The sequence below is a fragment of the Pseudorca crassidens genome, chromosome X (genome assembly GCF_039906515.1).
Source record: "Pseudorca crassidens isolate mPseCra1 chromosome X, mPseCra1.hap1, whole genome shotgun sequence".
Lineage (NCBI taxonomy): Eukaryota > Metazoa > Chordata > Mammalia > Artiodactyla > Delphinidae > Pseudorca > Pseudorca crassidens.
In genome coordinates, this window is record NC_090317.1 from 41316299 (window position 1) to 41340532 (window position 24234).

Below are 24234 nucleotides of genomic sequence, written 5' to 3' on the forward strand. Positions count from 1 at the left end.
AGCTATTGCTAAATAATTACTATTTCACATGTAGTTATAATACATATAATACAATTATTATTGTTGTTGTTATTATTATTAAAATGTCTCTATTGGCCTGATAGCTTTTTTGAGGATATAATTTTGGGCCTAGATAAAGTTACCATACTCAGTATGCTGCAATAAAAATAACGCAAACTTTGGAGTCAGACAAATCTGATTGAAATCCCATTTTTACCACTTACTAAATATGTAACCTCAGGAAAATTATTTCATCTGTCTGAGGCCAAGTTTCCTCATCTGCAAAATGGTTCAACAGTACCTACTACTACTTTGGGCTCTTGTGAGGAATAAATAAGACAGTGTATGTACACATGCCTATTGCAGTGTCTATACATAGTAAATTCTCAAATTTTGCTTTGATATGTATAAAATCATTGTATTGGCATTAGTGAAAGTGTGATGAAACACCCTCAAGCTTATATTAATTATCTCAATGAGCCATAAACTTCAGCAATGCCCCCAAATAGCAATATATGGAATAGAGGTCTGGTCAACAATCATGTTATTCCTAAGATGTTCATAATTAACTCATTACATTACAGATAAATCTTAAGTGTTAACTTTTTTCTTTTCATTGTCAAGTGCCTCAAAACAAGTATGATTTTTTTTTACATCTTTTTTGGAGTATAATTGCTTTACAATGGTGTGTTAGTTTCTGCTTTATAACAAAGTGAATCCGTTATACATATACATATGTTCCTAAATCTCTTCCCTCTTGCGTCTCCCTCCCTCCCCCCCTCCCTATCCCACCCCTCCAGGCGGTCACAAAGCACTGAGCTGATCGCCCTGTGCTATTAAGTTATACAAACTTAGACAAAGTAAGTAAACCAGATTCAATCTCAAGCATTAATATGGCAGCCAACTCTTAGGGAAAAGGCTTGGCTCAGAATTTCCAAAGCTGTAAATAATGCACACGTTGTACAATCTGGGGAATAGAATAGTTTGCAGTTTGGTGTAGCCCCAGGCTAAGCTTGTACATGTTATCCTGCAAAAAATAGATCTTTTGGAAACAGCTCACTAACCCTAGAATATCTACAAGGGACAGTGAATGCTGCCATGAACCAGCTCCAATTATGTGTGCCAAGAATGCTGAGTGAACTCATGATACCCTTCTTCTTCCTCTCCAAAGTCTTCACTTATTCAAGATTAAATTAAGTGAAGGTTTTAAGGAGTTATTTGAAGTTAAAAGCATAGGAGGGGTATACAAAAACAAAAATAATTAAATAAATCCCTTGCTACCACCATTATATACACGACACATACATGATTCGAGCTTATGGAATAATCATGTATTGCTATTTATATTGATATTAATTATGGCTTGACACTTTAGCTCAATTTGTTGGTGACCTGCTTTGGATTATTTGTTCTATGACAACTTTAGAAATAGTTGGCTAATTTTGCTAAACTGAAGAGACTCAGGGATATCATAAGTTTCCATTTTTAGTATTTACCATATTGAAGAAATGGTAGATAATTTATTATTATAAAAGGTTATACCTTGGCAATTTTTAATTATTTTCACATAAATTTAATACTTGGATTGAGGTTACAGAGATTTGTCATTATATTGAGTGAAAGTCAAAGAGTATAGAACTGTTAATTTATGAGGTCTTGCCACAAAAATGTCACTCTCCCTTTTCCCATCTCTGTTTTGGCCGTTATCTCTGTTTTGGCCGTTATCATATTGCATTGTAATTCTGCTTACACATCTCTCTTCCCCACTAGACTGAGAAACACCTTAAGGCCAAGGCCCTCATTTTGTTAACCTCTATATCCCCAGGTTCTAACACAGTGTTTGGCATCAACTAAGAATGCAAAAAATGTTTTTATGTATACTGAGTTTAAAAATAAGATTGATTTGGCTAAACAGCTAATTTCCTAAATTAGGGTTCAATTAGTTATTTTTTTGCCTTGTAGTCCTGAGTATTGCATTAAATATTATATTTTCCCTTATTCTCTTGTAGTATACAGTGGTCTCTTAGGGGACCTAATATAATTTTAAGTAGAAACTGATGGTGACATTGATTTCTGATGAAGATTAAAACTCCTTATACACACAGAGAAAGTTTTTGAGCCAGTAGCACATAACACAGTCATTAAGTATGAATTTAAACAGCCTATAAAAATAAAACAAATTCTGAATGAGAATAGAAGAAAAATAAAGAGACTCTTTCATACTGGATCAGATTCATCTGGTATTCAATTAGCTTGGAACTATTCCACTGGTCTGAGTTTTTCTTATATGACTGAGGCCCGCAGGCCTCCTTTTTGACTCTTTAACACAGAAAAAGAAAATAAACAGTGTTTATATTTATTTTTTCTATACCCTGAGGTTTATTATCAAAACAATAGTCTTTGCTTAATTTTTAGAACCAACATAGGAAACAGCACTAGCGAGTTGCAATTTACTAATTTACATACTTTAGCAAATATCTTATGGTCGTCATGAGCATAATGATCCAAGGTTATCCACAAGAATTATTTTCATTTAAAATCCTCAGGGTAATGTAAATAACCATATTAACAATTAGTGAGTAAACACTTTTACTCAACATGAAGTTGATGTTCAGCATCTGAGGCGCCTAGTACTTTTTTGCTTCTACACCAGGGACCAGTAAGCTGCAACCCCGGGGACACAGCGGGCCCAACTTCTGTTTTGGTATGGTCCACATGCTATGATTTTTACATTTTTCAAATATTTGCAAACAAATTGAAGGAAGAATAATATTTCATGACATATGAAAATTATGTATGTAACATTGAAATCCTAGTTCTCATAAATAAAGTTTTATGAGGACTCAGTCATGCTCATATAAATATCTGTGCTACTTTCACACTACATGATACTTATAGTGAAGAACATATAGCACACAAAGCCTAAAATATTTACTATCTAGGCTTTTACAAAAAGTTTGAAGACACTTATTCTAAATCCACCTTTGGTAATCCATTTACATTTGCCTGAAATTGCTTTCACTTGCCACAATCCTCAAAACTATTCTATTTTTTTTTACATCTTTATTGGAGTATAATTCCTTTACAGTGTTGTGTTAGTTTCTGCTGTAAAACAAAGTGAATCAGCTATATGTATACGTATATTCCCATATCCCCTCCCTCTTGAGCCTCCCTATCCCACCCCTCTATGTGGTCACAAAGCATGGAGATGATCTCCCTGTGCAATGTAGCTGCTTCCCACTAGCTATCTATTTTACATTCGGCAGTGTATATATGTCAATGCTACTCTCTCACTTCGTCACAGCTTCTCCTCCCCACCCCGTGTCCTCAAGTCCATTGTATACGTCTGTGTCTTTATTCCTGTCCTGCTCCTAGGTCCATCAAAAGCTTTTTTTTTTTATTCCATATATATGTGTTAGCATACTGTATTTGTTTTTCTCTTTCTGACTTACTTCACTCTGTATGACAGACTCTAGGTCCATCCACCTCACTACAAATAACTCAATTTTTTTTTTACATCTTTATTGGAGTATAATTGCTTTACAATGGTGTGTTAGTTTCTGCTTTGTAACAAAGTGAATCAGTTATACATATACATATGTTCCCATATCTCTTCCCTCTTGCGTCTCCCTCCCTCCCACCCTCCCTATCCCACCCCTCTAGGTGGTCACAAAGCACCGAGCTGATCTCCCTGTGCTATGCAGCTGCTTCCCACTAGCTACCTACCTTACGTTTGGTAGTGTATATATGTCCATGCCTCTCTCTCACTCAATTTTGTTGCTTTTTATGGCTGAGTAATATTCCATTGTATATATGTGACACATCTTCTTTATCCATTCATCTGTTGATGGACACGTAGGTTGCTTCCATGTCCTGGCTATTGTAGATAGTGCTGCAATGAATATTGTGGTACATGTCTCCTTCTGAATTATGGTTTTCTCAGGGTATATGTCCACTAGTGGGATTGCTGGGCCATATGGTAGTTCTATTTTGAGTTTTTTTAAGGAACTTCCATACTCTTCTCCATAGTGGCTGTATCAATTTACATTCCCACCAGCAGTGCAAGAGGGTTCCCTTTTCTCCACGCCCTCTCCAGCATTTATTGTTAGTAGATTTTCTGATGATAGCCATTCTGACCGGCGTGAGCTGATATCTCATTGTAGTTTTGATTTGCATTTCTCTAAAGATTAGTGATGTTGATCATCCTTTCATGTGTTTGTTGGCAATCTGTATATCTTCTGTGGAGAAATGTCTATTTAGGTCTTCCACCCATTTTTGGATTGCGTTGTTTGTTTTTTTGATATTGAACTGCGTTAGCTGTTTGTATATTTTGGAGAATAATTCTCTGTCAGTTGCTTCATTTGCAAATATTTTCTCCCATTCTGAGGGTTGTCTTTCCCTCTTGTTTATGTTTTTGTTCGCTGTGCAAAAGAAGTTCATTAGGTCCCATTTGTTTATTTTTGTTTTTATTTCCATTTCTCTAGGAGGTGGATAAAAAGGATCTTGCTGTGATTTATGTCATAGTGTGTTCTGCCTATGTTTTCCTCTAAGAGTTTTATAGTGTCTGGCCTTACATTTAGATCTTTAATCCATTTTGAGTTTATTTTTGTGTATGGTGTTAGGAAGTTTTCTAATTTCATTCTTTTACATGTAGCTGTCCAATTTTCCCAGCACCACATATTAAAGAGGCTGTCTTTTCTCCATTGTACATTCTTGCCTCCTTTGTCAAAGATAAGGTGACCATATGTGTGTGGGTTTATCTTTGGGCTTCCTATCCTGTCCCACTGATGTGTATTTCTGTTTTTGCGCCAGTACCATACCATCTTGATGACTGTAGATTTGTAATATAGTCTGAAGTCAGGGAGCCTGATTCCTCCAGCTCCGTTTTTCTTTCTCAAGATTGCTTTGGCTATTCAGGGTCCTTTATGTTTCCATACAAATTGTAAAATTATTTGGTCTAGTTCTGTGAAAAATGCCCTTAATAGTTTAATAGGGATTGCACTGAATCTGAAGATTGCTTTGGGTAGTATAGTCATTTTCACAATGTTGATTCTTCCAATCCAAGAACGTGGTATATCTCTCCATCTGTTTGTATCATCTTTGATTTCTTTCATCAGTGTCTTATAGTTTTCTGCATACAGGTCTTTTGTCTCCTTAGGTAGGTTGATTCCTAGTTATTTTATTATTTTTGTTGCAATGATAAATGGGAATGTTTCCTTAATTTCTCTTTCATATTTTGCATCATTAGTGAATAGGAATGCAAGAGATTTCTGTGCATTAATTCTGTATCCTGCTATTTTACCAAATTCATTGTTTAGCTCTAGTAGTTTTCTGGTAGCATCTTTAGGATTCTCTATGTATAGTATCATGTCTCCTGCAAACAGTGAGAGCTTTACCTCTCCTTTTCTGGTTTGCATTCCTTTTATTTCTTTTTCTTCTCCGATTACTGTGGCTAAAACTTCCAAAACTATGTTGAATAATAGTGATGAGAGTGGACAACCTGGTCTTGTTCCTGATCTTAGAGGAAATGGTTTCAGTTTTTCACCATTGAGAACAATGTTGGCTGTGGGTTTGTCATATATGGCCTTTATTATGTTGAGGTAAGTTCCCTCTATGCCTACTTTCTGGAGGGTTTTTATCAAAAATGGGTGTTGAATTTTGTCAAAAGCTTTTTCTGCATCTCTTGAGAAGATCATATGGTTTTTCTCCTTCAATTTGTTAATATGGCTTATCACGTTTATTGATTTGCATATATTGAAGAGTCCTTGCATTCCTGGGATAAGCCCCACTTGATCATGGTGTATGATCCTTTTAATGTGCTATTCGATTCTGTTTGCTAGTATTTTTTTGAGGGGTTTTGCATCTATGTTCGTCAGTTGTATTGACCTGTAGTTTTCTTTCTTTGTGGTTTTGGTATTAGGATGATGGTGGCCTCGTAGAATGAGTTTGGGAGTGTTCCTCCCTCTGTTATATTTTGGAAGAGTTTGTGAAGGATAGGTGTTAGTTCTTCTCTAAGTGTTTGATAGAATTCGCCTGTGAAGCCATGTGGCCCTGGGCTTTTGTTTGTTGGAAGATTTTTAATCACAGTTTCAATTTCAGTGCTTGTGTTTGGTCTGTTCATGTTTTCTATTTCTTCCTGGTATATTTATTTTATGCATAACACTGACTGGTAGTTTAAGTCTTAGGAACTCCCAGGAAAATAGTTATCATCATCAATGAGAGGAACAGGGCACATTTCCTAATCCACCGTTAACTGAAATGAAATGTCAGATCTCAAATCTTTTCACCCACATTTGTTCATAGCTTTTTCAAAGTTTCTAGGTGTCTGTAACAGTTTGTAAAGCATGCGTTTGTGTTCTATAAAAGAAACAGTAACCAAAAGAGGGTCTACCTAGCATCAATACATTTCAAGTGGGGCAGATATCACTATGATGCTTTAATAATTTTGTATTAAAGTACAATATAAATTAATATACTGTGATGCAGTGTTATTTTTTCTACTTTCAGAGGGAGAAAATAAATGGAAGGTAATAAGGCCAAACTGGATTTGTGTGTGTGTTTTATACATTGCTTTTATCTTTATATTTCATACATTACCACAGGCAGCTTTAGCTGAATAGACTTGCTTTGTGAGAGCAGTAATTTTAATATTATTTTGTTAAGAACATGTTTATCATCTCAACATATATAGTTATTTGTTAAGATTAATCTTCTTTCAGCATTATAGTGTGAACAAAATTTAGCAACAACCAAACTGTCATCACTATGTCAGCAAAAATATGTAAATTTCTATAACCTTGTGGATGAGTAATGGATTACACTATAGGAGAGAGAAAGTCAAGATGTTTATTTTCCTCTAGAGACACAACAAAATATCTGTACTGATGCCAACTCCATGCACTAAAAAGTGTTCATCTGGACTGAAAATTTTCATTTACTGGATTGCCTTTACAAATGTGCAGAACTGTTAACTGAGTGCAGCCCTCAAACAAACACATAAATAATAATTCTAGATCATGCTTTCTAAAACTATCTTGAAGCTGATACTCAAATATTTCCTACAATATTTCTAACTTTGCATAAAATGCCTGCATGAGACTCTTGTTCATGGGTAAAGTGGACTTCAAAATGTTCTAGAGAAAATTAATTAATGTTTGTTCCAGGTATCTATTGTTTAACCAACTATACCTAGCTTAGTGACTAGTGATAGCCATTTTTTTTGGTTGATTATGACTTTTTGGGTCAGAAATCTAAGAAGAGTTCAGCTCAGTAGTTTATCTCTGAACTACATGGCATAGGTCAGGGCATCTGGGACTGGAGGATCCACTTCCAATATGGGTTCATACACTCACATGTCTGGTGCCTTGGTGTTTTATTGGCCTTTCTTTCTCCACATGGCATCTCAACCTCTAGGGTCTCTACATGTGTCTTGAGTTTCTCACAGCATGGTAGTTTCAGACCAGACCAAGAGATCCAAAGAGAAGTTACAAGATTCCTTTTGACCCAACCTCCAACATCTCAGAATATCATTTCTGCCATACTCTATTGGTCAAGTATATCCTAGGCCAACCAGATTCAAGGGGAGGGGGATGAGAAACTATGTTTAGATGGTAGGAATAGGCGAAAATCTGGGGCTAACTTTAATCCACTACAATGCTATCCCAAATTTTCAAATATTGGGATTTGACAAAACTGAACTTGGTAATGTGCTTAGCCATTTAGATTGGATTGTTGTATTTTGGGTAGTTCTAATTTTAGTTCTAGTTTAAGGATGTGTAAAACTGCATGTGCTAGGTAAACTTTAAAAAATGAAGGAAAATAATTTCTAGAAGTTTTGAGATCTTAGTTAATTCTAAAAGTTTTCAAGATATAGACAGGGATGTCCAATCACCACAGTTATCTTTCTCTAGCTCATTTTTATGCCTAGGGTTTCTAAGCCCTCATCATTCTGACTGCAGAGCCCCCACCAACACTGAAGAGCTCTCTGGCATTTATAGTGCTTCTAACATCACCTTACTATTGAGGCATGAGTAAATTACAAAATGATTTCCAGTTGTGAATAAACAGTACTAAATAAATCTGTGGAAAAGTTAAAAATCACTTAAAATTAACCAGTCATGTGCTACTTGAAATGCCAAAGATCTTGTTTAAGTGATTTTGTTTTTCTTTCTCTGAATTACATGGTCGATTTAGCATCTTGGAGAAACAGCCTTTCTGGAATGAAAAATGGGCAGGTCTCCATTTTTCTGTCAATAAAGTTGTTTCCAAATTGTGTAACAAACTAAAAACTGAAAAGTTCAGCCTTGCATCTAACGTAAATTGGAGGCAAATTACTTTAATGATTTTACAGGGTGGTGTTAGTGAATTATTTTGGTATACATACCTGTGTTGGAATACATATTTATAAAAAGTACACATCTTAGAGATGTCCTGAATACAACAGACAAGTGTGACACCCAGTGAATCTGAATGAAATTTACTTCCTACAAGGGTCTCCCTCCTTCCTTTAGAGCAACACTCCTCAAACTTTTCTGTTGAAGTTTGCTTAATGGCAGAGGAGAATGAAGAAGTATCCCCCTAGGGGCCACAAACACAAAATTTAGTCATGTTTTAATTGAAATAGTTGTGTGAATTTTGCTTGCTACTCTTTAGTTTATGTTTTCATATAGAAATAACTTATTCACTTGAATCTTCAACAAATGATACAAGATCATCTTATGGCTTCATGTAACCCCTGGCAAACCAGAGTACCCTTGAGGTATTTTATATCAGTGTGGATGGAAAGATGTGAGTATATAAAACTTACTGAAGGAGTGTGTCTGCACATCTAGATTTGGCTTTAACAAAATATGATGACTCTGCAAAATAATATACAAGTGGTGGGGAGAGAGCCATAGTCTAATCTTCAACATTATCAACAAAATATTCACCATCCCACTCTTAATAACATGTTTATTATTTTCTTTTTGTTTTAAAATACTTAACTCTGGTACTCATACTGCTAGGCTGCATTAACTATAATGTGTTATATTTCATTCTTAAAAAATGAACAAGCTCTTAGGAATGTAATTTTCTCTCACCTATTTTTAAGATAGAAATAAGTCTCTAACAATCCAAGTTGGATTGGAAAGATCAAAAGTTGAGTCAAAAACTTCCGAAGTGACTGAAATATTGGGGCCAATTCATCTTCCCTAGCTATATAATTGGTAGGTACCACTGGTCACATATTTCAATGTCATATGCCCAAAGTACGACTAATATGTTACCAGCATATTTACCCAGTTCTCTTGTTTAGAATTGAAGAAATTATTAGAACTGAAGAATAGAATAAAACCCAAGATAGATGAAAGCTCACAGATGTTAAAGAATATAGTTTAGAGTAAAGGCTGTGGTTTGAAAGAGACCCTAGCAAGCCTCTGAATTTCAAGCTTAAATTTCTTGAAACATAAGGTTTAGTGGCAGGAGGCTCAACACCTTGTGACTTTGAATCTGTAAAAAGGCACTAGCACCCATGAATCAACTTGTTATATTTTCCTACTCCAGATGATTCATAAATATTTAGGATCTCAACCTAAAAATACGTTTTAAATAGCCCTGGATTGTGCCATTGGAAATAATATTATCAGATCGTTTTAAAGTCTGTACTGAGGGGCTCTTTTATTTTAAAAAAGGGCTTGTTCTCCAGGAGTTAGTGCTCTCTAAATAAAAATTTGGGACTGACAAGCATGAAAAGTTTTCTGTACCAATCACCAATTCACGACACCCAGGAATCTATCAGTCACAGATTTAAAAAGCTCTGTCCTACAGCACACTTAATACCCAGTGTAACCACTTAGTATTACCATTCCTTGATGCAATACAAACTCATTTCCTTAAACTGCTATTGCAATGAACTCCAGGGTTATAAATGAGCAGACACAAATTGATTTGCATGTAATAACAGTAGCAATAAACCTTTCCTGGTTCATGCAATTTTCCCCATCTGTTAACAGAGAGGAAGTTTAGGACCTATTATTCCCAGAAGGAGACTTACCCAGCTGGACATCTATAACACTTGGCTGATTCTCCATGGGGAACAATGGCTTGGGAGGTTTGTCTGTGAGTAAAGCTAGAAGAGAAAATGAAAGAAGGTAATGGAAAAATTGAGATAAATTACAGGATGAGAAAGATTCTATCGTGTATGATATTTAAAGTTTGTAGACTTGACAGTACGTAAACATTTATTAGACAGTGTTCCTACTTGAGCTGTTACTCTATCCATACAATCTCCACTTCCCAACACATTTAGAGCACCATTGATTCACTGTGAATATGCCACTTTGACAGCTACACTTTCCAACAAGATCAAACGAATGGTCTATTTTGAGTGGTTTTATAAGCTTGTGAGTGTAAAGAAATACAGATTTTAAGAGTATAATCATATAAATATTAAATCTTCATACCCACTTTGTGGTACTAAATATTCTTAATGAAATATAACCCTAATGGACATTTATGGTGGACTGAACCTTCTATACCTCTGAATCATCCCTCACTCCCCACCTCAATCTCTAAAACAATATGATAAAACACTGGTACCTTCATTAGGATAAATGATCAAAAATACTGATTGAGCATCTTTTGTCCACTAAGTCTTATGCTAAGTGCTAAGGGAAAAGAAGTAAAATCTTTATCTTTGTCTTCAATATATAATCTAGGACTATGAACACAGAATTAGCACATGAAAGTAAAGAGATGAACAAAGAATACAATTTAGTAAAAATAAAATTGTAGCATTTCATCTCTAAGGCTATATGTGGTAAAGGAATGGAGAAAGGAGAGGTCAGTATTTGTTGTCAGGGTCGGGCAAAGTTTTATGAAGGAAATGAGTCTCCACACAGACCTCAAGGAATGGAGAAGATTTGGAAAGGCAGAGTAAGGAAAAAGAAATGCAAGAAAAATTAATAACACAAATCGAGGAATAGAGGTAGAACTTAGAGAGGCACCTAGAAGAAAGAAATGTCAGGACTTGGCACACACAGACATAAAATGCTTTATGACAAACCTTATATGAAGCTATTATTTATACCCTGAGTTCCTTTTACTTGTTCCCGTATTTATGCCTTACTTCAACTATCCAACTAGACTCTTACCTATCAAAGGGAAATGTTTTATAAGTCTTTGTAATTCACAAGAGACATAGAATATAGCTGGGTATGAAAGAGATAATCATTAACCCATTGTTAATTGAGTGGTTTAGGAATTCTGTGCCGACCTGAGAGAAGTTCATCTCATATTTGCAAAGATATTTAGAAGAGAAAGAGAGAAACAAAAGTTGATCACATGATAGGAAAAGTTAGGGAAATATACAAATTTGGTGATATTCCCAAAATAATTGTTGATAACAAAAAATGCACCAGGAAAGAGCTTTACATAACATTAGCTTTATCTTCCTGATATCCAAACTGTTAAGGAAAAATTTTAGTGACTTGTTCTCATTTTTCCAACAAATCTTTATTGATGGCCTGTAATGCATCTTGTCCTTATGGAATTGAATGATATATTTTTCTAACTAAGCTAATTTTGGCATAATACAGGCAAACACACAAATACAATATCTATAGTCTTCATTTCTTCAATATTTCAGTTACTCTTAATAATCTTATATCAATATTTAAATATTATTTGAAATATAAAGGATATGCTTTTAAACAAAATTTAAATATTTGTATTCAAAATCCAGTCACAACAGATGTTCAGTTTTGTTGTTTGCTATCAGTTGGAATAGGAAAATATTGAGAACTACCAAAATATCCATCAGTAAGAGGTTGGTTAAATAATATTATGTTACTTCCATATAATGATATATTACAATACATCTACTTAAAAGAATTAGGTAAATCTGTACGTCTATTATGAAATATCTCCAAGATATATTATTCAATGAAAAAGCAATGTTCCAAACAGTGTGCACAGTATACTATCCTTTGTGTAAAAAATATACATGTGTGTGTGTGTGCACGCACACGTGCCGTGCATATATATATTTGTACAAGTGTGGAATATTTCTGAATGGATACATGTGAAACTCATAACAGTGATTTCCTTTGAGGAGATGAGCTAGGTGATTGGGGAATAGTGGTGGGTAAGGTTGGGTTAAGGAGGTACTGGCCAGCAGAGGAAGATTTAATTTTCACTGTATACCTGTTATACATTTTGAACAACATTCATATACTGTGTATTCAAAACATGAATAAAAATTTTAAAATTCCAGCCACCTACATTTTATTTATAAAAGAATTATTTTGGTTACTTGGCATAATTATTGTCAATTTGCCTTACACATCCAGATTATTGACACTTAGATTGCTGGAAACTGTTCTTAGTATTATTTTCAAATATGTCTTGCCTGCAAATGTATTAATTGGGATGTGGTAGGTGGGAAGTAACTGTAGGTAATGTATTTAATGCTCAAAGGTGAATATCTTGTTTTACTTTCATCAGGATATGAATCTGGAGTCATTGTTGCCCCCCATCCTTACCTCCTGCCATGGACTATGGATATACTTACTCTGATTTTATTATTGTTAAATGTCAATTACTAAAATTTATTAATATTAATGATAATTTTAAGTGCCTTACATTTACAGGTGGTTCATAATTTTTAAGGTGCTTTCAGATACATTAGTTCATGTGATCTACACAATGACCTTGGAAGGTAAGGAAGATAGTTACAATTATGGCCACCTTAGAGATGAAGCTAAATGAAGCTTGCATTGTCTCATTTGGTGCCCCCTTGTCACCAAAAGCCCCTATATGCAGAATGGATAGGAAGATAGATATAAGTTGTAGGCAGAACAGGTAAAAATGCTCAGTACTGAATCAATGGTTTTAGCCTCTTTGACTACAAACTAATTAAGCTAAGTTTCCCAGGCCAGTGGGAGCGGCTTTGTGGCAAACAGTCAGCTGAAACACAGTTTCTGTAGAACATTCCATGCACATACATTTTTTTTCCCTAAACTCATGAATGAAAGGAGATGAACTTACACTTATCCTAATGCATCCCAGTGGGATGTATGGGCGTGGAACCTCATTAAATTCCAATATCATGTCTAGGCCTGGGAATTGCCAAGAAGTGCAAAACATTTGTGATGATAAAGCAGGAACTGCAGCAGTTCATCTGGATCCTGACCACCAGCCCAGAGACAAATCTATCAGCGCATAGCATAATTATAGCATTTGCAGATTAGCTAGAGCACATGCTGCCATGAGTAGGCAAGCTCATTTCATTTTTCTTCTTTTTAAAAAAATATCATCTGAAAATCACAGTTATTGTTTGGGAAATGAAGGGGAGAACTGTCAATACTAGACCCCATGAACAACACAGTGGGGATTTACAATTTTATTAGAAAACTTATCCTGGACCCCTAGAGGGATTAACTGGGGTCTGAGCTAGTCTTTCAATTTTCTGCTCAAGCTTCATGCTTTGATTGAAAGAATGGGAGCAAGGGATGCAGTTTGGTACTAACATTTCAGTCCACAATTCCTCCCTGCGTTTCCCTCTGTAGCCGCTTATGTTTAATTATCCTTAACTATAATTGCTCTACTGAGTATACCATGGTATTAGTCTTAATGTGCTAGTGAAGCTATGACTGTTACTGCCTGCTTCTTCCCAAAGCTAGGTTTTATATGTTCAACACTAACTTTCCTGAGAATGTCCAAATTAGCTCTTTCTTTTCTATTGCAGGCAAAGGTGTGTCTACCTATATAACCAGATCAATTAATTTGGCTGAAATGATTGGTAAATTTCTATGAACTTAGTATAAGAAATCAGTAGAATTAACTGTTTGAATAAATCAATTTATGTGACTATATTGCCTAAGTGTTACATACAGTTATTACAAGTTTCATCGTCCTCTTTTGTTGATTTGTCTCTTTAATTAGACTTGCTAGCAAGCCAAGTGGAAGGGAATAGAAGGACAGCTTGATGCAAAGGGCACTAAGTGTACGAACCCAGTAGGATCACAAAGTAGCTATTTAATTTCTAGGAATGAAGACATTATGAAATGTGTATGTTAAGGTCAATGAAATGGATCTCTCCAAATCCATTCAATGTATCAGCACTGAAATCACATTCCAAAATCATTATTTTCACCACAACATTTAACCATACAAAATCTCCCAATGACCCCTACATTTACAAGAGGATAAAATCTGAACCTGTCAGGTGTAAACATAAAGGCAGTCATGATATAGCCTTAAAAAAAGCCTTCCTGTCTTCTTACCCACTCTTCTACTTTATCTGTGCTTTGTGTGGCCAAGTTACTTTCCTTATTTAGACATTGCATTAATTTCCAACTCTGCATCTTGGCTTAAACACTTTCCCTAAGCTTAGAGACAAATAATAATAGTTACCATAGTTAGCATTCATTTAGTATCTGCTGTGTGCTAGGCCCTGTTCTAAGGCATTTTATATTACATTTTACAAATAACTTTCCCAAAGTCAAGGAGCTTGTAAAAGAGGGATCTGAAATGAGTAATGTCTGATCTCACCGTGCCCACAGTGTCTAAGACCTTCCCCTTCCTTTTTGCCATCCCAAGTCCTATCTATCTTCCAAAAGTCAGTTTAAGTCCAACATCCTCCAGAAAACCTTCCCTAATAAAAGCCCAAACAAACCTTTCCTCTCTCTGAAACCCTAAAGCATTTACTATTTCTTTGAACCACTCAGTTGGTTCACAGCATACATTTCTTTGAAAACGAATTAAACTTCACCTTATATGGGTATATCTAGTCTCCCTAACTAGATTTTGAAGTTCCTAGATGACAAGAATCATGTCTCACATAACCCAACAATCAAGGTAGTGTCTGACACTGTGGAACAAATAAACACAATCTTCAAATTATTTTCCCATTGTATTCTTTCTCTAAAAATGGGTGCCTCCAATAGGGTTCTTAGGTTACAAGGAAGAGAAACACACTCTTGCTAATTTAAGCAAAAAGGGAATTTATCAGAAGGATGTCTCAATGATGGACAGGATGTCTGGGGAACTAAGTTTAGATACAGGAAAGAAACCAGGCTAGGTCTAGATGTACAGGCAAAAGGGACTGCACAACAATTTCATCTTGATCCCATCATAGGACTGAATTCACTCCAACTGGTTTGTGTGTGTGTGTGTGTGTGTGTGTGTGTATGTGTGTTTAATTTGTTTTGTCTTATTGTGTTGTAACTTGTTTTCTGTCCTTGTGTCACTTTGACCAAGATTAAAAATCCCAGGAGAGGATGAATGGATAAGTTTTTAACTCCAGCCCTAGCCAAGACTGCATGCACACACCGAGGAAAACAAGAATCTCCCTAAAGCAGGCTTTCACAACCTCAGCAATATTAATTTTCAGTGCCAGATAATTCTCTCTCGTAGGTGGCTGTCTTGTGCATTATAGGATGTTTAACAGCATCCCTGGCCTCCACCCACTAAATCTAGTAGTGCTTTCCCCCAGTTGTAAAACCCAAAAATATGTCCAGATATTGGCACATGCCCCTGGGGAGCAAAATCACCCCAGGTTGAGAACCACTGCCCTGCAGAAAACCTAGGTTCTCTGATGTTCTGAGGGAACCAAAGATCTTCAGAAAAAAGACTTGGGAATAGTCTTCACATGGGAAAAGAAAATGGAGGTCCTTACTAAACAAATTAGATCTAGGGAGAGTCAAGGATCTTGTTAATATCCTTAAACGTTTCCTGTAATCATGAAGGGAGATTATCCAAGTCTAGCCAAAGTAGTCGACTAGTTTCAAGATTTTGTAAATTGAACACAGAATGAATCCAGAAATTGCTGAGTTCTGGAAACATCATAAGCATTATTATTTCTTGGAAAGGAATATCTCTTTCTGAAATTAACATTAGAGACTTCCTAATTCTGAATTATGAGGCACATATTTTACTAGCTACTTAGTGAATATAAAGTCCCATATACTGTGAATATTTCATTTCTAGGATTACTAAGCTGAGAATCCCCTAATTTAGGTGATCATTCAGGAAAAAAATATACAATAAATATGATTATGTAATATTATCTTTAATCCTCTAAACTTATAAACCCAAACAGGATCAGTCTTAGATATAATGTGTCTCCTTTGCCCTAAGCGTCCTCGTTTTGTGTACCTTACTTCAGAGGAGTTTCTTCTCCAGCCTGCTTTTAGACACCCAGTGTTGTGTCTCTCTAATCAAAACTCGCTGGAAAGAAATCTCTGCAATTTAAACCTTAGAATGAACTTAAGGTACCTGAATCTCCTCTCCTAAGGCTAGTTGCTTTTGAAGGATTGTCTGGAAATGTGGAAGGGCAGGCTTTATTCCTTAGTAGGGGGTTAAACAGCAGGCATATAATTGGCCCCAGGACCCTTCTCTTTACTCCTGTCTTCATATTGGTGTTGGTCAACAGACAGGGTGGGCTTCAGCGGAAGTTAATGAAGACAGATACAGTTATTTTCCTCAAGATTCCAACCAGCATTATTATGAGTGATTTCTCCACTTCTTAACGTATCTTAGGAAAGAGAGCCCAGCATAGTTTAAATTTAAAAATACATCAATGTTTCACTTGTTTTCACTTCAGCCTGTTACTACCTTCATCAACTAAGCACTATAGCAATTAATTTTTTATAAGTATTTTCTCCACCAAAACTCTAATATATCTACCTCATTTAAAATAGGAGGGGTTCTTATTAGTTATCCATTTTATACATATTAGTGTATATATGTCAATCCCAATCCCAACTAATAAGAACCTGCTGTGTAAAAAAAAAAAATTAAATTAAATTAAAATAAATAAGTAAATAAATAAATAAAACAGGAGGGGGCAGACTGACATATGTTGTCCATTAATTCCATCCAAAAAGAATATGTATTCTCTAGGTGTTCCAACTATAGTAGAAAGGCTGAGATGGGGTCAGAAAAAAAAATCAAGCCAGTGATTCCAAGAGTCATTTGGAGATTTGTTTTAAACCACTGGTGGCTCAACCTTTGGATATTTAGATATGTGTCTCCCACACCTCCCTACTACTGACTAAGAATAATTTCCTTTAGTAAGTCACTATTATTGATGGTGGTGGCTCACGTTCCTCATGTGTGTATTTGAAAGATAAAATTATTGAGAACCACGGAGTCAAACAGACAGGAGGTCATATTCATAGGATTAAATTGCTTTTTAATACAAACACATTCTAGTTGAATTAAAATACTCCTACCATAATTTAAAGCCATTCCAAGTATTTGTCTTTATTTAAAACATAAAGTTAGGTATTTTCTTTGAATCAATAGGTGATCCTTTAACAGGCAGACGCTAAGCTGCCAGGGAAGTGCTGGGCAACCTACCAGGCCATTGCCCCTGCACAGCTCAGGATCTCGTTAGCAACTGCTCTGGGCATCTGGCTCAAAGATCCTGTGCTGCCTTGCAATTCAATGGATGTGCCTTGAGGGTCCTGAATGCTCAGGGGTGCTGTGAAGTTGCCCTGAGGTGCCCTTTCCTCTAGATTCCGTATTTATTTCCACTAATATTTGAGTTTTGAGCAATGCATGAGCTTTGGGAAAGCTTGAGCATAAAGGCAGGGCAATTTCTTCTTGATGCCATTTAACACAGGGCTCTTCTCTGGAGAGAACAATGTTTATTCAGCACAAATCCGCCCAGACATAAAACAACTTCTTCAAACTTGAAAAGAAAACAACCTTGGGGGAAATGGAAACTTAAACAGAGGTTGTGATGGTAGTTTTGTTTTTTTTTTCTCTACACAGAACATGCTTTTTCTTCTCTTTTGCCTTTTCCCCCTCAAGAAAGATTTTTGCCTTCTCTCTTTAAAATAGTACTCTCTGGGCACTTAAATGTTGATGTCTAACACATTCCAAATGTGGTTACTATCAAATAAATTACCTGAGATAGTGTACTTCTGAATTCTACACAGAACTTGGGATATAGTTTATGCTAAAACAATGAGAGGTTACACATAGAAGATAGATCAGTTTTAATTTTTTTCAGCTTTATTGAAATATAATTGACATATAACATTGTGTAAGTTTACGGTATACAATCTGTTGATTTGACACACATATATTGCAATACAATTACCACCATATAGCTAAGTAATACCTCCATCAGGTCACATAATTATAATTTCTTTTTTGTGGTGAGAACATTTAAGGTCTACTCTCTTAGTAGATTTCAAGTATACACAACAGTAATGTTCATTATAATCACCATGCTGTGTATTAGATCCCTAGAACTTACTCATCTTCTAACAAGAAGTTTGTACTCTTTGACCAACATTGCCTTATTTTTCCCACCTTCCAGCCCCTGGTAACCACCATACCAGTCTCTGTTTCTATGAGTTCAGCTTTTTTAGATTCCATGTATAAGTGATATCATGCAGTATTTTTCTTGTCTGAATTATTCCACTTAGCACAGTGCCCTCCAGGTCCATCTATGGTGGCACAAATGGCAGGATTTCCTTCTTTCTCACAGCTAAATTGTATTCCATTGTGTATCTTTATAAGATAGATCAATTTTCAACTTGCATCAAGATCCTCATTGGCTTCTGTGGTTACTGATCTGTCAGATTCTAGAAATTTGGCCCTGATAGTTATGCTTAAGAATATAATAAGATACTCTGGGATGGATAATTTTAGAGCTAGACAGGCTCTTATTTGTCTAATTCATCTGGCTATTTTGAAAGATGAAGAAACTGAAAGGTAGAAAATGAAAGGATTTTCTGAATATCATATCACAAATTAGTGATCAAACAGAAGACTAAAACCCATGTTTCCTGAATTAAAGATCAATATCCTTGCAGCTGCACCATGGCTAACATTGACTAAGCATGCATTCCACGCCAAGCTCTTTTACATTCATTCCATCATTAAATCCTCACGACAATACATGAAGTAGGTCCTAACATTATCAACATTTGACAGATGAGACAATTGAGGCTTAGTGAGATTAAGTGACTTGCCTAAAGTCATATTGCTGATAAATACATTATGGGTCCAGGAATCAGCCTAAGTCTATTTGGCTCTTGAGTCTGAGCTCATAGACACTACTCTATACAGTTACCCCTCTTCCTTGTTTTTTGATTTAAGACTTTGTTTCTTTTATTCAAAACATATCCTGTTTCCATATAAACATCTCAGAATATACTTATTTAATTAGTGGAGTTTGGGGATGAATTGACTGAATACCTTATACTGTATCTATACAATTATACAAGTCAAAGAGTGGGATGAAAATTCAATTTGGATTATCTGGTGTCATTCATTCTTTCAATCAGTTAACAAATGTTTATAGTTCTATTATAGAAAGTTACTGTAATAAATAGTGTATGTGTCTGTGCTGGAGTTGGGGATGTAAAGCACAAATTTGAACAATATGTGGAGTCATATAAAAAGGGTTAATCTAGTATGAGAGATAGGCATGTACAAATGGCTGACAAAAAGAGGAAATTGTCTATTTTAGTTTTTCTTGCTATTATAACAAGTTACCACAAACTTTGTGGTTTAAAACAACACATTTATTATTATTTTATAGTTTAAGACGTCAGAATTCTGACGTGGATCTTACTGGACTAAAATTAAGGTGCTGGCAAAGCTGTGTCCTTTTCTGAGGCCCTAGGGGACAATTTATTTCCTTTCCTTTTCCAGCTTATAGAGGCTGCCCACATTCTTTGGTGCTTGGTCTTCTTCCATCTACAAAGCCAGCAATGGTATCAATAGGTTGAGTCCTTCCCACATTACATCATACCAACCTTCTCTTCTGCCTCCCTCTTCTACTTTTAACAACGCTTGTGATTCTATTGGGCTCATTTGGATAATTAAGATTAATTTCCCTATTATTTTATAGTCACATGATTAGCAATCGTAAATCCATTTGCAACGTTAATTTGCCTTTGCTATATAACCTAACAGATTCCTAAGAGATTAAGATGTGGACATCTTTGGGGGGCCATTATCCTGCCTACTAAAATGCCACAACAGGTAATCAAATAAAATACAAATGGAATTTATAGAAGGATATGACTTCTTGGCTGTCATATGGAACAACAACATACATTATTGCATGCATTGTATTTTAATGAAATAAAGTTTTATTTACTGGTCTCATTTCAGCCAAGTCAGTTTGTGAACAGGGACATAATCTTTGTTTTCAAACAGAAGTCCATCCAGACAATTAATTATTTGAGTAGATTGGGCTTGTATTGATACTTCTGTTTTCAGCTTAATGATTTATTTATTTACAAGTACTGAACTGATTAGGCATCCATAGCCTATCAATATAATGTTTTGTAATGCAAAAGAATAAGAAAAAGCAGAATATCACTTAAGCAATTTTATCCATTTGGATATGCTTATAGTCCCTAATGAGGACTACAACTGTAGACATTAAATAAGGAATTGCTTTAGAATCAAAATTTCATGCCAAGAATAATTTTCTAATTCACAGAATAATCTTTTGGTGGACATTAAACATGATGTGATATTTATAACTCAGGAATAAATTGTCCTCCTAAGTGGAGAACTTTTCTAACATAAAGACTGACTTTCGGGTCCAAAGTTGAAAAAAACAGCTGGTATCAATCACAGGGCATTATCCCTTCATGTCAGCTTTGCATTTCCAGAAAATTTTTCATGATCATGATTAACCCATTTGTTTGCATGAAAGCAAGTCAAATGCATGGTCATCAAAAACACTATAAATTGCAGTGTATTATTTTGACTTTGCAGATGAGGAAACTGAGGTTCAGAAAACTTAATTTACTCACCTAAGGATACCCTGCTACTAAGGGACAGAACCAGGATTTTAAATCCAATTCCCTTACTCCTATTCTGTAGTCTCCTAGTTTCATTTAATCCTCACAACATTCCTATGAGGTGAGCACTACTATAATTCCTGTTTTATTGTTGAGGAAATTAAGGTTCAGAGAGGTTGGGTAGCATAACCAGCTAGCAAAAGGGGCAGAAATGTTACCCAAATCTACAACTATCTGACATTAAAGCTGGGATCTTTCCCCCTAAAACTCTCTAGGACGAATATGTCATAGTATTTCAAATCAACTCAATCCTACTACAAATATATCTGAAAATAAAATCATTTTGCTTTCCATTTTCATCACTGAAGTCAGAACCTGGCCTTCAAAATCTTGATTGATTTCCCACATGATGGCAGCACTCTGGGAGGTTTCCAAGCTTGTTCCCTGTCTTCGTAAACACTGATGAGCACTAATGTAATTAATCAAATATAAGTTGGTGACGTATGATGTTGAAATTGATTTTCAAATGAAGCCAATTATGATTGTTCTCAGTTCCAAGGAGAAAATATAAGCTGAGTGATTTCAAGACACAATTTTTGAATGCAGAAAAATTGAAGACAAGAGAAGGAAAAACCGAATTTACAAAGCACTTTCCCTTTTCAATTATTATCTCATTAAATCCAACTGAGAGGCTAGTAGGGCAAGGATTGCTGTCTTCAGAAACTGAGATATGAAATCTCAGAAATTTTTCAAAGTAGGATCCAAGTCTCCCAAAACAGAATGCCTTGATATTTTTAATCAACCTCATAAACTTCCCCTCTAACTGTAGAACTTTAATGATAGACCCATATTTTCTGATAGGATAAGCACTTCCTCAGCTGTCAGTATCATTCATCTCCTGATATAATTTTGTCAAGAGATTGGACTCAATGCTCAGAAGGAGAATATGCATCTCTGAATAAGAAGCCTTTCATTACCATAAGGCAGGCTAATGCTATGACAGGATAGTCACTCTCTGGCACTCCACATTACAGTCTTCTTCATACTGGTTGAAATGAAACAGCTTCCAAGTGTGGGTTAATCCACCTGAGGGTCTGCATGTACCCCCTCCCCACCCCATCATCCACTGATCTGGACTAATGCTTCACTTCGGAACATTCCAGTACAAATGAAACCCAGGTGCTCAAGGCTGCTCTGGCCTTATGCCATATTGATCTGGTGTCACTGGATATTTCTACAGCAAACACACACTTTCTCCAATAGTGTCTTTAGTCAAGAAGTGGTCAGGTCATTTGTGAGAGAACAAAAGGCTTTTCAAGGAACTTTCTTCTGTAGCAGTGGTTACCTGGGGTTATCAACCTGTTACAACACTGCAGACAGATCTTGCTGTATTAGGTGACTCAGTGTCTACTGCTCTGCTTTTAGCCTGCTAAGTTACTGATATGTCTAACCAAAACCGGGGCCTTCAGGATCTTCGTCTGAATGCTTCAGCCTGAGCCTGACAGCTGGAGCTCACTAGCATATAGCCATTTAGTCTCAGAGATCCTTAAAGAAGAAAAAAGCGCTGTCCATTTCTTGAAGAGAGAATTTTAGTTCCTGGGACAGCAAAAGCTCCTCATCCTTGCCTGTCTTATGTGTATCCAGACCTTGGAAATGTCTGTGATGTTCATCAGCACTGGGCTGATCTCACTCTAATTCAGAGCAGATGGTTGCTTATATGTTATGATTTTAAAAGGAAAGCCTCTTCCAACTTTCAAAAACATCTGCCACCCACTATCTAGGTCATAAACCCTATAATATTGCTGTTTAAAGCACAGACTCTGGGTTAAGAATACCTGAGTTTGAATCTGGATCTGCCACCTACTGTGTGACCTTGATCACGTTTCTTAATTCCTCCAGGATTCCATTTCCTTAATGAATAACTGTGGATGGTAATTGTACCCACTCTTTAGGCTTGTTATGAGGATTAAATGAGATGATGCTTCTGAAGTGCAAAGTAGAGAACTGGCTCATAGTTCTCAATCAATGGTAGCAATTATTATTAATTGGCCAATTAAAGAAAACACTGAGCCGTATCTACTTCTAGGGAGAGAACCCAATGTAATGTATGACTGAGAATAGGTATGGCAATGAGAGAAAGGTTGAAAGGACAAGGGTAGGGTACTGAAGGGAAGAAGTGGGAGTAGGGTAGAGACAGAGCAACAGGATCACCAAAGCAATTTGCACTCATTTTAACAATCCCATTTTCCAATACCTTGAGCAATCACAGTACTTGTGTATAGAGATCCAGATCTAAAACTCACACGGCCAGCTTCTGCCTTGGTAAGGGGATTGGATTTTTCTTTACAAGCTTAAAAAATATCTATAATATTGTGTAGGAAATAGATGAGCTGGCAGGTGTGTTTCAATAGTATCTATGTGGATAATACACTGAACCTAAGTCAGTGATTTTACTGACTCCTCCTACCCGTGCAAAATGAAAAGGAAATTGAGCTGGTTGGTTGGAGTTTCAGGCTGATATCCATTTTGCTGCAAAACAGGTAGGCAAATTATTGGCACAATAATAGAAGCCACTTCATCAGCTTAATGAAATGTCTTCCACAGAATGGATAGACTAAAAGAAGCTCACTCTGCATGAGGTATATTTTTTAAGTCCTGGCCTGAAATTTCAGAGACCTGAGTTCTAATCCAGACTGCTAATAATATACTGTGTGACCTTGGACAATTCAGATAACTTTTCAGTTGCTTAGTTTCCCCATCTTCAAAATGGGGATGATGATCACCCTGTATAGTTTGTATCGTTAGTATAAGGACCAAATGAAATAAAAAATATAAAAGCCCTATGCAGTTTTCAAAAAGAACTCTAAAAATATAAGCTATAAAGTGGGAAATGTCCTCCTAAACTAACAACTTCCAACAATGCATCCCAGAGATATAGCTGTCTTCTGCCATTCCTAGAAGTATCCAAGGAGGAAATCTACAGGACCAGTTTGTTTGCTTGTTCAGTGTTTTAAAATATTTTGTCACCATACCATTCTACTTTATGTCTAGTATAAATATCTAACTGCAATGAAAGGCTACATTTACTAAAGAAAAGGGAGAAGAATCATCAACTATATTTGTAGAAAATAATATATGACACTCATATGGCACTTACTATAAGTCAGGTACTATTCTAAGGACTTAGATATTAATTCACTTAAAGCTTACAATAACTCTATGATTGAGGTACATACTTTTATTATCTCTATTTTATAGATAAAATACTGAGGCATCAAAAAATTAGGTGACCTGCCCAAGGTAACATATCTAGTAAGAAACAGAGCTGAGGTTTGAATTTAGGCAGTCTGGCTGCAGAGTTCTTGCTAAGTATAAGCTTAATACAATCCCGATCAATTTGTCACTTCGACAAGCATTTAGTCCTACAAAATCATAATTAGAAATATACTAGTCCTCCTAACACATAAATTCC

General features: G+C 35.8%; 1 protein-coding gene across 1 annotated transcript in view; it reads right to left on the reverse strand.

The window, feature by feature from the left end:
- The window catches only part of IL1RAPL2 (interleukin 1 receptor accessory protein like 2), a 533285-nt gene that overhangs the window by 279150 nt on the left and 229901 nt on the right, over positions 1–24234 (reverse strand). Inside the window, exon 4 of the mRNA XM_067724491.1 lies at positions 10034–10108. Coding sequence (XP_067580592.1) covers positions 10034–10108 — 75 coding nt within the window. The remainder of the gene's footprint in view (positions 1–10033; positions 10109–24234) is intronic.